This window comes from Ostrinia nubilalis, chromosome 11 (assembly GCF_963855985.1).
Source record: "Ostrinia nubilalis chromosome 11, ilOstNubi1.1, whole genome shotgun sequence".
NCBI classification, from domain to species: Eukaryota; Metazoa; Arthropoda; class Insecta; order Lepidoptera; family Crambidae; genus Ostrinia; species Ostrinia nubilalis.
In genome coordinates this window covers 11,155,182-11,171,974 of record NC_087098.1, presented here as the reverse complement: position 1 = coordinate 11,171,974, position 16,793 = coordinate 11,155,182, and the positions used below count along the sequence as shown (strand labels likewise).

The window sequence follows — 16,793 nt, the reverse complement described above, 5'->3', positions numbered from 1 at the left end:
ATGATATATATCCGATATATATCGGATATATATCATAAATATCGGATATTTTCGAACCCTGGTTTTAACAGGATTTCGGTTTATTTGGTCAGCGTTAGACAGTCAAGAGTGTTAAAACGCTGAATAAAGCACGGCGTTGAAGGGACAAGCACCGGCTTGGAGGTGAATGGCAGACGCATCCCTGGAACCATTGTCAGGTAACAGGTTGACCTCCGCAGTCTGATGACGCCTGCCACTGCCTAAGATACGCTCAAAGGCAGCCTCCGTAGAATTTGCTGAGTGGAAAGTCACTTGACTTTGCTATTCTTATTTGGTCAGCGCCAGACAGTCAAGAGTGTTAAGACGCTGAATAAAGCACGGCGTTGCAGGTGCAGGGGCAAGCACCGGCTTGGAGGTGAATGGCAGACGCATCCCTGGAACCATTGTCAGGTAACAGGTTGACCTCCGCAGTCTGATGACGCCTACCACTGCCTAAGATACGCTCAAAGGCAGCCTCCGTAGAATTTGCTGAGTGGAAAGTTACTTGACTTTGCTATTCTTATTTGGTCAGCGCTAGACAGTCAAGAGTGTTAAGACGCTGAATAAAGCACGGCGTTGCAGGTGCAGGGGCAAGCACCGGCTTGGAGGTGAATGGCAGACGCATCCCTGGAACCATTGTCAGGTAACAGGTTGACCTCCGCAGAATGATGACGCCTGCCAATGCCCAAGATAGGTACGCTCAAAGGCAGCTTCCATAGAATTTGCTGAGTGGATGGTCATTTGACTTATTGGTCGTCAAGGGGACCTGAAGGGACTGATTTGGAATCCTTGGCTTTTTGTTCTAAATCGAAGGGAGTTATTTTGAGGCTTATGTATTTGCTTTAAAGATAATAAGATGTGTAGGTAAAGGTTACTTACTTATTAGTATTTGACGATTTGTAAGAACTAATTTAATCAGTCTAAGCAAATAAAGATATTATTATGTTTTGATTTTGCTTGAAGTGACCGGCTAGAGAACCAAGGTCGGATTATTTTTTAGATATCACCAGTACGAGCACAGGGTGATTTTGCCGAACAAAAATCCAGCACTGGGAGGGTGCTCCTCGCACAATGCTTATTAGGCATTTTAGCCAGGATACGCTCGTGATATGTTCAAATTCAAATTCAAAAACGTTTATTGCATGTCACATTACAATTTATATGTTGTTGCAAAATAGAAGTATACATGTTCGATGCACTTAGCACATTTTGTCATACTTATTAAGCTTCTTGATTTGCAAAAAAACATTAGAATTTAATAATTCAAGCTGTAAGCTGGCTCAGTGTTGGGGGTGGCCGCCCAGTCTACTAATAGTTGTAGTTTAAAGTGCTTTGTTGATGTGGTGAAGCATTTGTAGGTGCTTTATTTTATGAGCACAATGAGCCTTTTTAAAGGGGTATTTATTAACAAACTCGTACCAGAAAGAGTTATCGTTCGATTGTGGTGATGCTAACAACGTATTTTGATTGGTAATGTTTGCGATTGGGGCTGACGGGGCCGCCGTTAGAATTGTATAAGATGGTTGTGGGTACGTTATTCAATCTATTTATACAATATAAAGATTCGCGAGAATGCTCATTTGATCGAAAAGAGTGTTAAAACTATCAGAATCCCACATATCTCGTTTCATCCGTTTTGAATCTCGCCGGGGTCCGAGTTTCTCCGGTATCCGACGCTCTGGGTTCACCTGCTCGTCGTCCGGAAGACACTCGTCCCCTTTGGCGCCAACCACCATCACGCACATGTCGTTCGCGGTCACACACGCGCGGTCAATTGAACTTTTTAATTTTAAACTTAGTATAAGAACGTTGAGAAATAAATTATTTCAGTAAAAATCTGAGCAGAGTTTCTGCTTACGATGTTGCTAGTTTGGAAGTTAAAGACGCTATGAAGAACTCCGAGCAAGCTCGCCCCCAGGTGACTAAAATGGCGGCAAACGGAAGTAAGTCAAATCAATTCCTATTAAATAATTGCGGAAATGACGTCATTTAAGGTATAAAATGGTAAAAAACTACACCGGAAGTAGACGCATCTCTCACCAGATGCTGTGCATCGTCACATGCCGAATAATATTAAATTTCAAACGCAATGGGAATAAGGCTACACAACACCAATATTTAGGTTAAGATATTATTATAGAAGAGGGATATTTTCATGTCGCAAATATTTTATTTGTATTTCATTTCCTGCTTTACAAGCTTTAATTAGTTGTTACCAAGATAATCAAAATAATGTATTTAATTACGTTAAAACAGACGACTATACCCCGATTATGGTGTAAATATAATTGTGTTTTCACAACAGTTACCTGGTGAGACTATGTAACAAATTGCGAGATCTCCCATGTTACGGCTAGCAACGTCAGTGGAACATAAGAGGTAACGGATTCTTATTTCCTCTATCATTAGGTATTTATACTTTATAAAATAACAATATCCAGGTAACTACTGAGCGTTTCGTCAAGAAGAGTATGAATTTCCATAAAACTATTTTGCTTTCACTCATTCGATCACCGAAGCTTTTAATGGTTTTTTATCAGGAGCCTGGTATCACATCTTGTTTGTATCTGGTATTTCACCTACTGGTTCTAATAGCTCTCATTTACTGTATCAATAATAATGTCATGATTTCGTTTCAGCTCATGACGCAATCTCGTGTCGTGTGCGCCTATGCTTAATATAGCCAAGATTGTTTACTGTGCCCGCTCTCCGCTCCCGCTACAGCGCGTCCCTCGCTGCTTCCCAAGACGATGGCAAACCCTTCCTTGGTTCCGAGTGGCGTGTACTAATAGCTCTCATTTGCTGCAGCAGTCATGATGTCATGATCTCGTGTCGGCTCATGACGCGCTCCCGTGTCGAGTGCGCCTAGCCAAGTTGGTTTACTGTACCCGCTCTTCGCTTCCGCTACAGCGCGTCCCTCGCTGCTTCCCAAGACGATGGCAAACCCTTCCTTGGTTCCGCGTGGCGTGTACTAATAGCTCTCATTTGCTGCAGCAGTCATGATGTCATGATCCCGTGTCGGCTCATGACGCGATCCCGTGTCGTGTGCGCCTTGATATAGTCGAGTTAGCCAAGTTTGTTTACTGTACCCGCTCTACGCTCCCGCTAAAGCGCGTCTCTCGCTGCGTCCCAAGACGATGGCAAACCCTTCCTTGGTTCCGCGTGGCGTGTACTAATAGCTCTCATTTGCTGCAGCAGTCATGATGTCATGATCCCGTGTCGGTTCATGACGCGCTCCCGTGTCGTGTGCGCCTTAATTAGTGGCGACATCGTGACATGGAGTTCACGTGCGGATTGAATACGTGGGCAGGAGTACCGCGGAAGTAAGACATGATTTGCGTAGGTAAAAACGGTTTGGAGAAATGGAACACTATTTAACCTTAGAGGTCTTGGAGCGATGTAGGCAGAATCAGGAAGCACAGCTAATCTATTTTGTTTTCTGTACTTACAGAGTTTATGATAATTCAGGACACGCTCGCAAAAGTTTAATCTGATTCTTATCAGGCCTCATATGCAATACAAGCCGCTATTAAAGTAACGTTTAGTAAAAAACATCACACAAATTCCCATCATCGCATTATTTGAAAGCTTAGATCACATTCTTGATAGTGATACGGCTATACCGAAACAAAGCTTATTTTGTTTCTTATGCCGTTTGAAATAGGGTTTATTATTTTTGAAAGTGAACTTGCTTTGCTGACAGTGCTTGAGTAAATACCAATAAAAGAACATTATAATTACGATAGCATCTCGGTTCAATATTTGGGCCCGTATCGGTGATCGCCGAACATTGTCCACCGACGCTGTGCCCACGCGCAGGTCACGCCCCTAGCGGTCCCACATATTGTTTCTGTTCTATGTAGCCGATATCTGACATCGATGGGCTTAATGCCAAAGCTGATGGGTATCAGTGGGATGTAATGTATCATTGATATGACATGCCGAGCTAACTGGCACTATTATTTGGGATAAAGACTAAAATATTACCTTTTTTGTATTGTGAACAGTTACTACGTAAACTAACAGGTGAAGTAAGTAAACTGAACAGTAATTCAGTTAGTACATAAAGTGTTTTACCACAACACATGTACGAAAGCTCTGCCGCTAACTTCCGTAATGATATTCAAAAAACGAACTTAAAATAAAAAGTTAAAAGAATTTAATTGAATATGTAATACCATGCGTCAGCTCGAAGCCTTTGATCACCGCAGAGCAAGGATTTTTACCGCATAACAAAAAAGGAATTATTTATAAGAAATATTCCCTGCATCGTATTGTTTATCGATACAATTATGTCGATACAAGCGGCAGATTCCATTACTAATTCTGCATGAGTCCCAAATGTCGTTGCGTCCAGTAATGTAGTGAAGGAGCCCATACAAAAGTTGAGCATATTCCGAAATAGTAAGAAGTGTTCGCTGATCTATAAAAAACGGAATATCGTCTCGGACATTTTGTATTCGGATCGTGTGCAAAAAGGAGTTCCAATTATGCGCAAGCGCAGCCCCACTTAAAACCGAACATTGGCATTGGCTTTTATCGTAATAAATTGAACAAGAAATCGGTAATTGTTTGTAAAGAATGCTGATTAGCGGGAGATGTTTGCGTATGGACATTGGATGTTATTAAAACAAAAATAAGTTTAAAAAATATAGGTACACTGAACCAGTTGTTTTGCTAATATTCAGCTTACTTTCCACGGAGTTGTAATAACTAGAGTCATAACCATGTTGTCACACAACCATTTTAGTCTACTACATATGTCTGACTTGACTTGATCAGATCGGACCACGATGTCTTCCAAAGGATGAAGTCATTATTACTTTGATTCAAGTGTGGAATATTCTGAAAAACTGGAACTACTAGTGAATTTTATACTGATTGTAAATGTTGTCCATTTCGCAATTGAACCTAGACCACGGAGTAATATTGTTTTGATTGTTTATAATAGAAATTATACTTTCATTGTAGCTTTAAGATGTCCAGTATTATACTACCTAAACAGCATGTTTCTAAAGTTCAGGTGTTCATTGAAAGTGAAATTCGTTAACAAAAACAAATGCCCGGCGGGGTTTACATTAAAATAAAATATTTGATGTCGCTGCATTCGAGCCCATCCTGTCCTAACCTAACGTCAAACCAAAGTTACTCCATATGTCATTGTGTCAACCGAGCCCGATGCATAATGCATTGTTTCCATTACACTACGAATTTTAACATAAACTGGATGTTTCTTACATGAATAAAATAAACTTTTTAGTTGCCAAGCGGCTCTACTAAAGTTCGTAAGAATCGGACGGCTTTTTGTCAAGTGTCCAGCGATCGAAGCCTTATGGTGGCAAAAACGCATTGGTTAATGTAGTGTACGAGTACTTTATTGTTAAGTTACAATGATGAAACCTTGCAACGTTAAATTCACAACATTCTTAGGCCATGTGAATGGAGCTTGTGTTTAACTCCCGACGCAAAAAAAGGTGTAAAAATACTCGTAGAATTTAGGCTTGTTATTTGTATTTGCAATTAATGAGTTCATCTAATTGTTAGTCGATGATTTTTATTTCATGCCTAATTAAGTGAGTATAGTGTTAATTACATTATTGACATTCTCATAGCCCTCTTGAGTAGTCCGCTATCTAATGTTGACCGCTTTTTTAACCTGTTTGGTTTAGTCAACAGAAAATCTTTAATTTTTTCGTAGTCATGCGCGTTATTGCTTTGATGACAAATATAAACGTTTATTGTACGTTAAGTACGGATCACTATAGCCGCAAATATTTATACGGGTGTTGATTTCAAATCATGTCTTATTAACGGAAATGAATGGATTTATTAATAAAAAGCGTGGAAACTACTAAAGGAAAAACTTGATAACCAGTCAAACATTTGGATAGGGGAAACTTCCAGTTATGTCGACTAACTAGGCAGTCCTTTTCAAGATACTTACAATAAAACTATTTTGAAATACGAAGGCTGGTTTGGACCATCTTAGTTTAACTTTACCAAACGACAAAAATATTTCAAACTCCATACAAAAACACCGGTTATCCTCAAAAGTACGGTCAAAGATAGGTGGTGCAACTCAGCCCAAGTGTTATCAAAAGACAAAAGCGACTAGTTTTAATATTCTCGCATTTGAACTTATTATAATTAAGTTGAAATTTGGTGTATCTTACGTTCAATAACTCGTAGAGTCCGTTTATTAGTAGACTGGGTAGAAACCTATACATAATGAGGGTGACCCTACTCTCTAATTCAAACTCTAAGATTCAAAGTTACTCATCGAGCGGCAACTATATTCACTCTGTAACATTAAAATGTTCAAACCTCAAATAAATGCGTGTCGACCATCGAGAACTAACTGTATTGAACGTTTACAAATACCGTCGAAATACGCCTTAGACAAATACTCTGTGATTTGCTATTCCGTCGTTGCTTGTTCGAGTATAATATTTGTGTTTGGTGCCATAGACAAACTGTGCGTGCTTGGTCCCGTGCCTCACTTGCTGGAGTTTAATGCCAGTCATAATGCTAACAATCTTAAGCCACATGTCTAATTTTGAAGAGCAAAATGGAATGTCCATGCTAATCCAAGTTTGGAAAACTAATTTATTATGACTATGTCATAGCTCAAAAGAGTCTCCTTATCAAGTTTTTTGAAAACGCCGAAGTGTGTTTTAAAATCTACAGCCGTCGATGATAGAGTCAGTTATTCAATCTTGTTTTGTCACTTTATTATCATGCCTATTTCTGTCAATTAAAAAAGGCACGGAAGCTCCAGTTTTTTTGCCATTCATGAAAGAAATCTTGTCATCATCAGTGACATAAATACATCCGATTATGTCGATTAGCGTCTGGCGTTTGTGTCTCTAACTATTTGGAAAGGATGTACCTAGTTGACGTTTGATACCAAATCAGATGTCAACTTTTTATCAATCGGAAGTGGCAAAAATGATTTGCTAAGTGAAAAAAGGGTAATGTTTTCTATTAACAGCTCTTTTACAAAACTGCTTCATCAGTAAAGCTTGTTCCCATCAGTAATGCAAATATTGAAAAACCTGAATTTTCTAGATCAAACTGCATCTCAGGACCCACCGGTATGATCCTTATAGCTGAACTGGATCTTAATAAAGCCAGTGCTAAAGCAATCTTAATTAAAATGTTATCAGCTATAAGATGATCCTGCGATTACCCACAGGCTATACTCGCAACGTTAATGAAGTCATCGATTCTACAAGAGTTGATTATTTGCTCAATCATGATGGACGTTTACTTTAATTTCCTCTACACCTGTTGACCACCGACGTGGTGGAACCGTGTAATTACCGGCGAAACCAGTGACTTCCTATCTATACTAATTTACGACACTATTAAATATGACTGGTGAATGATCATTCATAGTTTAATGCATCGCGAAAGGAATTAACACTGTCAGTTGAGACAGTCCTTTCCGATACTTGATAAAGTGTATAAGTTATTAGGCGGTCGTCGAATCCTGTTGTTGGGTCCAGTTTAGCAAGAAGAAAACAACGTTCTCAGGTTTGATGCTCAAAAGGTGTCAATGTTGTGGATATTACAAACTAAGAGTGGATGTTCATTTTTACTAAAGAAATTTGTTGGTTCAAGTTTGCAATTTTATTTAGGAAAATCTTTAGAGTGTGAATAAATGTGTACTCCATCTGGGATCGAACTCAATATTTCCAAGTCTGCTCTCCAACCACGGGATTAAGATCTGCCTCAAAGAAGCTCAGTAAGTTAAATCGTAACAATTACTTGTCTTATTTATTTATAAACAAACACAAAATTGACACGGTGCCTTGACGGAAGCAGTAATAAATCGCACCACGTTTGATTGCATACCGCTGACGTTTCAATTTGATAGTTTCCCATTGGCCCCTTATCACTTTCTACGATTATTGATCGGTTTAGAGCCGTATCGTTGCGATCTCGGGCCGTTGTATAAATTACTGTGCCGCGGTGCTTGGCGGCCGTTTCTTGCAACTAGGGATGGGACAGGCTCGAAAGGATGTTCCTAGTTTTGGGACACTTCCTTGATTTGCATTTTATTATGACAGTTTATTTTTGCATCTTATAACATTTTATTGCACAGCCTTACAATGATGGGGCCTTTAAATATTATTGCCGATTTTGTGATTTTTTTTTCTAACTTTATTAAATCACTATCACTCTACTTTTTCGCGGAACCATTTTAAAAATTCTTAATTTGAAAACTTTATTAGTTTTTCTACACTGTATTAAATAATCTTTGATGAACGAACATAGGTAAAGAATATGAAACAAAAATATGCTCCTTCTTTTAAAGACGGTTAATAATTAAGTAACTTCGCGGAATTTATAAGCTGACTGCCCGTCAAATTGTTATTTTACCTTCCTCAGTAATTTTTTTTTCTATTAAGAGGCAAGTTAGCACACGTATTCATATTTAAAATAATATAAAAGAACTCAGATACACAAAACTGATTAAATCGAATTCCACACAAAGTTCAATAAGACTTTAAAAATTTCGTGTCCCGTTTAATTCATCCAAATTTTGCCCCAGTGTCCCGCCGCCGGCACCAGTCCATCACTAGCGACTGGCGAGCATTGTCAGAGGAAGTGCATCGGTTATTGTTCCAGTCGCTTTGCCTTTATCAGCGCCGCCAATCGGCCGGCGAGGACCGCAATTTATCCAGCTTTTATTTGATCCTCTTTTAGAATTGGAAATTGTCTCGGAACTGACTGCGACCTTTGCCACGGTCAATTGTGCGTCTTTATGTCGTTCAACTGTTAAAACATTGTCTGTTTAACTCGTTTACACAAGCAGACAGAAAACAAAAGACATACTACATAGTAGTATTTCTCTTTACCTACCATTTAATTACAAACGTAACGTGGCACATCTTGACTAATATTGACTAGATGATGATAATAATATTATCATGTAAGTGTCAATTGATTAAAAAAGTATCTTTATTATGAAATAATATTTAAATCTCATTTCCTGCTTAATCAATTAATTTTAGTATCACCGTCTCTACTAAATATGTTTTTGAAATCCTTAACTTACAGGTAAAGTGTACTTTCTAACTGTGCATTGAAGTGTCTTATTGATGATGATGATACAAGTTTTAAGGAAACAGATTCTAGTAGGTAACATTCAAAGTAGGTTTGTACCTATAATAATTAAGATGAGCCCTATAATTTGATATGTAGTTACCACTTTACATTTCAAAAAGTATTGGAATTAAAAGAATTGCAGTCGTACCCGCCTCCAAACAGAATCATCAGGGTTTGTTTTGGCAAGTCTTCCATCTTTGTCCAATTTACGTAATTACGGACAATTGGAAACTTGTTTTGTATGCCAAATTATCAGAATGATTACTCCTGCTTGGATTCTTACTGACCACTTATTCTTGAACCGTCAGCGTCTGCAAATAATTTGAAATAATCAACATCCTTATTAACTACTTCATAAGATCTTTGATAAGATTTTTATACAGGGTGAAATCGTTGGCATCCTTTTAAAATAAGACACTACTCATGATACATAGTACAGTCGCGGAATGAAAAGGTTCGTCACCTTAGTGTCGGTTTTCGCTTGCACTAGGTACTGTGAGAGTCAAACCTGCCAACATAACAGTGCAAGAAACAGTGCTGCTAACATTTAAATAAATATGACGTTTGCTAACGAATAAGGTTTTGCTTGTTTATTTTTCTATCCCATCAGTGCAATGCAATGATGACATTGACCAATTGACAATAGTTTTTTTTATTTAAAAGAAATAATAATGGCAGTTTGAACCAACAAGAAGGTTTTAGTTTATCAATCATAATAATCTACTTGACAAGATAAATCGTCAAACAACTTTGATCTGAATAATTTTGAACTTTACTGACGAACAGTTAAAGATTATTTTCTCTAACTCAAGATTATTCTGTAACATAGTTTCAAAAGGTAATAATATGTGCTCGCGATTCGTTGAAGGAATCAATTTGAAAACTGACGAACCTTTTCATTCCGTGACTGTACATTCCTCAAATAAGAGACTAATCCAATGACTTCAAATTGCAATACTTAAAACCTTAATGTTACAATAGTTTATAAGAGTACACTAATCCTGATAAATAATAAAAATAAGGAGAAAAACTCATAGGATTTATATCATATCATATTTGGGTAATGTTATGTATCATGAGTAAATTTTTATATTAAAATGATGCCAATGATATAAATTTCACCCTGTATCGATTTGTTTTGCTCCCAGTCAGTGTCTTGAACTTTTTGTCGGATTATTATTCGATTCACATGACATCTTGCGTACCGTTAGATAAAATCAGAGCAATATCTTATTCATAATCGGTTGCAATCGATTGTGTCCATGTCATTTGACTGACGAGCGATCAGCATAATCGGTTTACAGGCTTCCTGTCTCGATTGTTATTGTAATATGCATTGTATGAGTAGATATTAACGTTCCTACGTCACGGATGATTTGTTTATATGACTCTAATGGAGAGTGAGCGATGGCCGTTACTCTAAAAGTAATTACTATGATTATTCCTGACTAGCTAAGGTTGACCGTGACTTATCCCAAGTTAATGGTTGTATGGTTTAATTTTGGAAAGTCATGGATCAAAACGCGGGGTTTTAATGTATCGTATCGCTTTTGTTTTCGTTAAACTTTTATAACCCTTTCGAATACATGGACGTTACAAATTCTGGATTTGATTGATGAGTTAGATTCATATTACTACACCAAAAGCAAAAAAATAATAAATAAATGAATCAGTGTATTCAAGTTCTTATTTATAAAAATCTAAAAGTAATATAACAACAAAAAAACTGACTGATGGCTAAAGTGCACACCATTGTACACGTACAACATTCTACATAAGTGAATCGTGAGAAGCGAACCTAGAACCTACATTCTAGAGAATCTAACTTTGTCACCACTAGACCATAGAGGCGTTATGAGATAAATTTGTTTTGACAAATTGAAATAGACAAAGGACTCACCATAAAGTGTGATTATTAGTAATTAAATGATGACAGCCGACCGCCTGGGAATTCTACAGGGTGACTTGGAAATCCTTGGCATCCTTTTAGTATAAGACTCTTCTTATGATACATAGTGCATTCCCCAAATATGAGACAAATCCAATGAGTTTTTTTGTCATTATTTTTACTCTGTATTTATATTAGTGTACTCTGTGTGTTATAAAGAGTTTAAAACTATTGTACAGGCAACAGCACATCAGCCTATACATTTTGTTGCAAAATAACACTAAATACATCGAAATAAGACGCCACAGTGTTAAGATTGATGTGCCTTCGTCTGTACAAGATTTTAAATATTGAAATTTTAACTCCTTGGATTTGTCTCATATTCGGGGAATGCCTACTATGTATGTATCATGAGTAGAGTCTTATTTTAAAAGGATGCCAATGATTTCATAGTCAGTCACCCTGTATATTGTCCGAAGAACAGCAATAAAACAAACTTCAATAGTAATTTGTGATAGTTTACCGTAATAAGACTCTTATTATTATTGTAATAAGAAGTCCTTTGGGGCACTTAATGGTGCCTTCCTACTCGTAAAGATGCGGCCAGTACAATCTGCATCACTAATAAAGGGCTAAATATAAAGGACGTGTTTTTATAAATATTTACCATTAATAAATTCGTATGTAAGTTTAATTAAATCATCAAGTTAAAATCAAGTTAATTTAAAAATGGATTTAATGAACAAAATCGCTTTACTACGTTTACATCTCTACGTTTTACGTAAACCTTACTACATAATTTTATCCCATGTTCATAAAACAATCTAAGTAAAACTGATAAGATTTATAAATCAATATTTAACTGAAATTTTGCGATAGAAAGTTATTATAATTCTAAAAATGTAAGATATTTCTGGAGCTAACTGTACATTTGCTTAATGAAGAAAAGTGGTCTCAAGTTGAAGATTCAAGAATGAAGTTTAAGCATTAATGAAAGTTTCCATTACAGTTACTAAGATAAGTATAATGGTGTATTTTGCCGTAGAAGATGTACGAGTAGTCACGTATGAAAGACATTAGGAACAACTCTAAAACTGCGAAAAGGTGGACCGTAAGTTGGTGTGTAGTACACATTATCCGTACTCTGAAGGAAATGTGAAATTTGACTAAGTACATTACAATTTTCTTAAGTTCTTAATAGAGTTTTCGGGTGAATTTTTACATAACATACTCGTATTAATTAACATCTTTTATAAAATAAAAGCGAAATACCATTCATTGATTAATTACGAAACCTCAGAAACTTGAAATTTGGCAGGTAGGTTCCTTAAAGGGTGTAGACATCCGTTAAGAACGAATTTTACGGAACTCCACTTCTAAGAGGGTAAAATGGGGGTTGGAAAATTGTATAAAAGTCCAATGTTTCACGCGTACGTAGTCGCGGGTAACAATAAAATGATAAATAAATAACTAGTTTTTGCTGAGTCCTACCGTGTTTCATCTGCTCGAATATCTAGATTTTGTTTCAATTCGCAATTCTACTTAAAATAAATTACTTTAAATTCCAACTTGATTTATTTTCATGAAATATAATTACAGAAGAAAATTAGCTACTGAATTAAATTTTGTATTTAACAAGTAGATAAGTAGCATCTTTGAGACGATTCAAATTCGAGCCTTTGATTCGATCAAAACACTCGAAGGGAAGTTTCGATTTGAAACGAGTTTCTCAGTTTTTGTTTAACTTGTTTAAATCTGAATTTGACGAAGTCTATTGGAATTTGTTGTCACTTTGCGAATATCTAAAGTAAATAAATGTTAATAAATATTACGAAGATCTTGATCTCAAAACAATTTTAAATTACCAGATACCCTGAACATCGATGGGTTTGTATAAACTTAGATTATTATTTGTCGAATATCATGAAGAAATATCTCCAAAATCAGGCATTAGGTTTGAGAGCTCTTCTCTACTTAGTAGGTACGTAATGAAATTATGTACCCTGGAATGGATCTACTGCAAAAAAATTACAAAGAAAGATTCTTTCGGTTTTCAGCTAATCCTACAAAATGTTATAAATTGCGAAAAGTACAGATAAATATCGATGTTTGTTTGTTACTCATTCACACCAAAACTAATCAATGGATTTTGATGAAATTTTACAATACTATTGTATAAACATCAAAATAATAGTTGATAGAGGTAAAGTAAATTTTGACGATATTAATAACACACTCTCACAGGTTCTACATTGGTTCACTGTTAACAACTTATTGTTAAATGCAAACAAAACTAAGTGCATTAAATTTACCTTACCCAATGTGAGGCAGGTTTCCACGCAATTAGTGGTGAAGAATGAACCATTAAATAGCATAAATTCCACAACATTCCTGGGAATCACTTTAGATGCTAAACTTCAATGGGGTCCTCATATTGAAACTTTGTCAAAAAGGCTCAGTTCGGCTGCTTTTGCAGTGAGAAAGATAAGGCAATTAACTGACATTGAAACGGCAAGGCTAGTATATTTTAGCTATTTTCATAGTATAATGTCATACGGCATATTGTTGTGGGGCTCAGCCGCGGACATTGAAACTGTGTTTGTTCTGCAGAAGAGAGCAGTGCGGGCCATTTATAACCTTGGACCCCGATTTTCCTTGAAAGATTTTTTTAAGGAAATAAACATACTGACAGTAGCTTCACAGTTCATTTATGAAAACCTTTTATATGTCCGCAAAAATATAGAGCAATTCACGAAAAAGAGCGATTTGCATGACTTTAATACAAGAAACAAAAATAAACTTGCCGTTACAAATTTCAGATTGCATAAGATTGGTAATTCATTTATGGGAAAATGTATTAAATTCTTTAATAAATTACCACAAACTGTTATAGAACTACCCATTCATAAATTCAAAGCACATATTAAAAGTACCTTAAAAATGAAAAAGGGCTACTATAAAGTCGATGATTATTTAAAAGATAAAAATGTTTGGGATACGTTACTGCCTAGCTCGCATAAATATTTATAACTTTGTACATTTTAAAGCATGTAAACCTTTGAAAAAGAGGCTGACAATAGTGACTGAGTTTCTTGCGCTGCTTCTTCTCAGCACTGGCCCATTTATTGTCCTGAAGCAGTGGTAGGGTTAATACTGGGACGTGTAAAAGTGCTTTTTTTAAGCCTATTTACAGAAATAAATGAGTTTTAATGAGTTTTTTTAATGAGTTTTTTATTTTAAAACGATCTGTGACAAACTGAATTTCACGCGGGCGAAGCCGTGGGCAAAAGCTAGTGCTTAATAAATTAAGAAAGGATAATGAAAAGAAAGACGATTTCGTTTTCAAATTCTTTATTCTACTTGTATAATGCTGATAATATAAAATGAATTAATTAACTGATAACCACTTTTTCAGTTGCTTAAAACAATAATCACCAGTTGTGTATGCCTACAAGTTATGTACTTAGTTTTAGGCAACACCGACACCGTAGGACTAATGTCGATATTAATATGAAGAAAATACACCAGCATACGCCATGCTTTCTATACCAAGGTGATTGATGCCGCGTATGATTTTGAAAAATCCCTTATCGCCCCAATACTCATTCCAAGAGTTTGCTGCCAGCCAGTAAGCGACTCCGCGTTCCTCGCCCCAACCTAGCAGCTTAATGGAATGAAGTCCTAACACTTTACCGCCTGTATACTTGTATACTCCGTATTTGTAATTAAAGAAATCTTCACAAAGATAAAATGACGTCGTAACAGGCCCTTTCATGTAAATGTCTGTCATTATTTGCGTTTCATTGGTCATTTTATAAAAATAACGTAATTTCACCTTGTCTTTCCTGTATGATATTTTATGATTTCTTTGACATGTTTCTGTACATATTGTATTAAAATGGTCATCATCATGACCACAAATTGGGGGACTATAAAAATTGGTCATAATATGAACACACGGCGGGATTGTGTAAGGTCTACATCCTTTTCCTGAATCGTATTTGCCACCTGAGACGATTCCTTTATTTTGAGCGAACTGCCATGCTTTGCTTAATACACCCCCCTGACATGAGCTACCACAATACATACAACAACTTATAACGTCAATTTCCGACAAATAAACTTTCTTTCTTCCTTTTGACCCGATGCAGAGTCGATCGCTCATGGCAGACGCAGCGGACACGGCCCAACAGCTCCCACAAGCTCCTTGATCTCTAATATCCCATAAAGATGGGCAATTTTCCCATTCAACTCGAGCGTCGAAAATAATTGGCAAGTTACATTTATCGATATGTTTGTATCGTGGAGGTGTCCCAGCAAAACTGTTGCCATACCTTGTGTCTTCTTTTATAGTCCCGGAAAGCCTCTTGAGGTAACTTAGTGGTGTATTCCTGGGGAAGTTTCGGCCTGCTCTCCACAAAGTTTGTTCGGAGTTGATGTAATCGATCAGTTCATCGGATAGCGGATGCATGCGTCGCGATGTTGCTGATCCTATCAGGAATACGAAAATCATGATCGCTGGGTCAATCTTCATGGCTGCAAAATTGTCACTACACTGACAGCACACGTTCCTGTTCTAACGATGTCTCTTTACTCAGATACGCGCGAATAAAACAACGTTTATATAGCACCGTATTTATAGCCAAATTTTATCTGTAATTTGTAATTGGACCGGAAATTGGAAAGGAAAATTAAAATGATGGATATATTATATTCTTACTAAAACATAAACATACCTTAATCGATATTATGCTGTGTATTATCCTTAAATAAATAAATAAATTTCATTGGATATTGTTGGGTAGTTTTATCTAGATTTATATTGGTTGTATATGTGGGTATGCGCTATACAATAATAAACCAGTCAGTTTCTAGTCTCTGTGTTTGATTGACGTTACACTGGCGACGGGCTGCTTTTAAGCAAATAATCGAATCCAACGCGCGTGATTTTTAGTGTTAAAATGCCTATTGGTACATTGGAACCTTTTGATGTACACTCTAAGCAATGGCCATCGTATATTCGTCGCGTGAAACAATATATTTTACTCAACGAAATCAAAGACGAGTTACGTGTACCGTTATTAATTACGGTTGTGGGTGAAACAACTTATTCGCTTATGTGTGACTTGTGTGCTCCCAATGACCCTGAAACAAAAACATTCGACGAGTTGGTGAAATTACTATCGAATCATTTGGAACCACAGCGGTCCGAGATTGCAGAACGCCACGTATTTCGTTTACGGCGACAGCGACCGGGCGAATCGATGTCGGATTACCTACAAGATTTGAAACATTTAGCTACGACATGTAACTTTAGGACGTCGCTCGAAGAGAACCTACGCGATCAATTTGTGTCAGGACTGTCAAACGTGGCGATGAGATCGAGAATTTTTGCCGAGAAAGATATCAAATACAAAGAGGCGGTGGAACTGGCTCTGGCGCTGGAGGCCGCAGAGAGGCATGCGGAGGTGAGCGCTGCGACATCTGCAGCCACGACCTCGGGTGCGGGCGGCGAAGCTGGGGGCGAGGGCCTACACAGCACGAGCGCGAGGCGGGCGCAGGCGGCGGCCGGGCGCAGGGGCCCGGGGCAGCGGCGGGCCGCGGCGGGCGCAGCCGGGGCCGGGCCGAGCGCTGCTTCCGCGCCGCAGAGCTGCTGGCGGTGCGGCAAGGCGCACCGGGCGGATCGGTGCCGATATGCCAATTATAATTGTGACGAGTGTAATCAACGTGGTCATTTAAAAGTGATGTGTCAACGCGTACGCGGTAGTGTGCA

The 16,793-nt window shown here is 37.5% G+C and overlaps 1 protein-coding gene across 1 annotated transcript; it reads right to left on the bottom strand.

Moving 5' to 3' along the window:
- Nucleotides 1-14,385: 14,385 nt before the first annotated feature.
- On the bottom strand, nucleotides 14,386-15,609 carry LOC135075891 (cathepsin B-like). The gene has a single exon (XM_063970349.1). The coding sequence runs from the start codon at nucleotides 15,552-15,554 to the stop codon at nucleotides 14,526-14,528; it is 1,029 nt and encodes a 342-aa protein (XP_063826419.1). The 5' UTR covers nucleotides 15,555-15,609; the 3' UTR covers nucleotides 14,386-14,525.
- Between the last annotated feature and the right edge of the window lie 1,184 nt (nucleotides 15,610-16,793).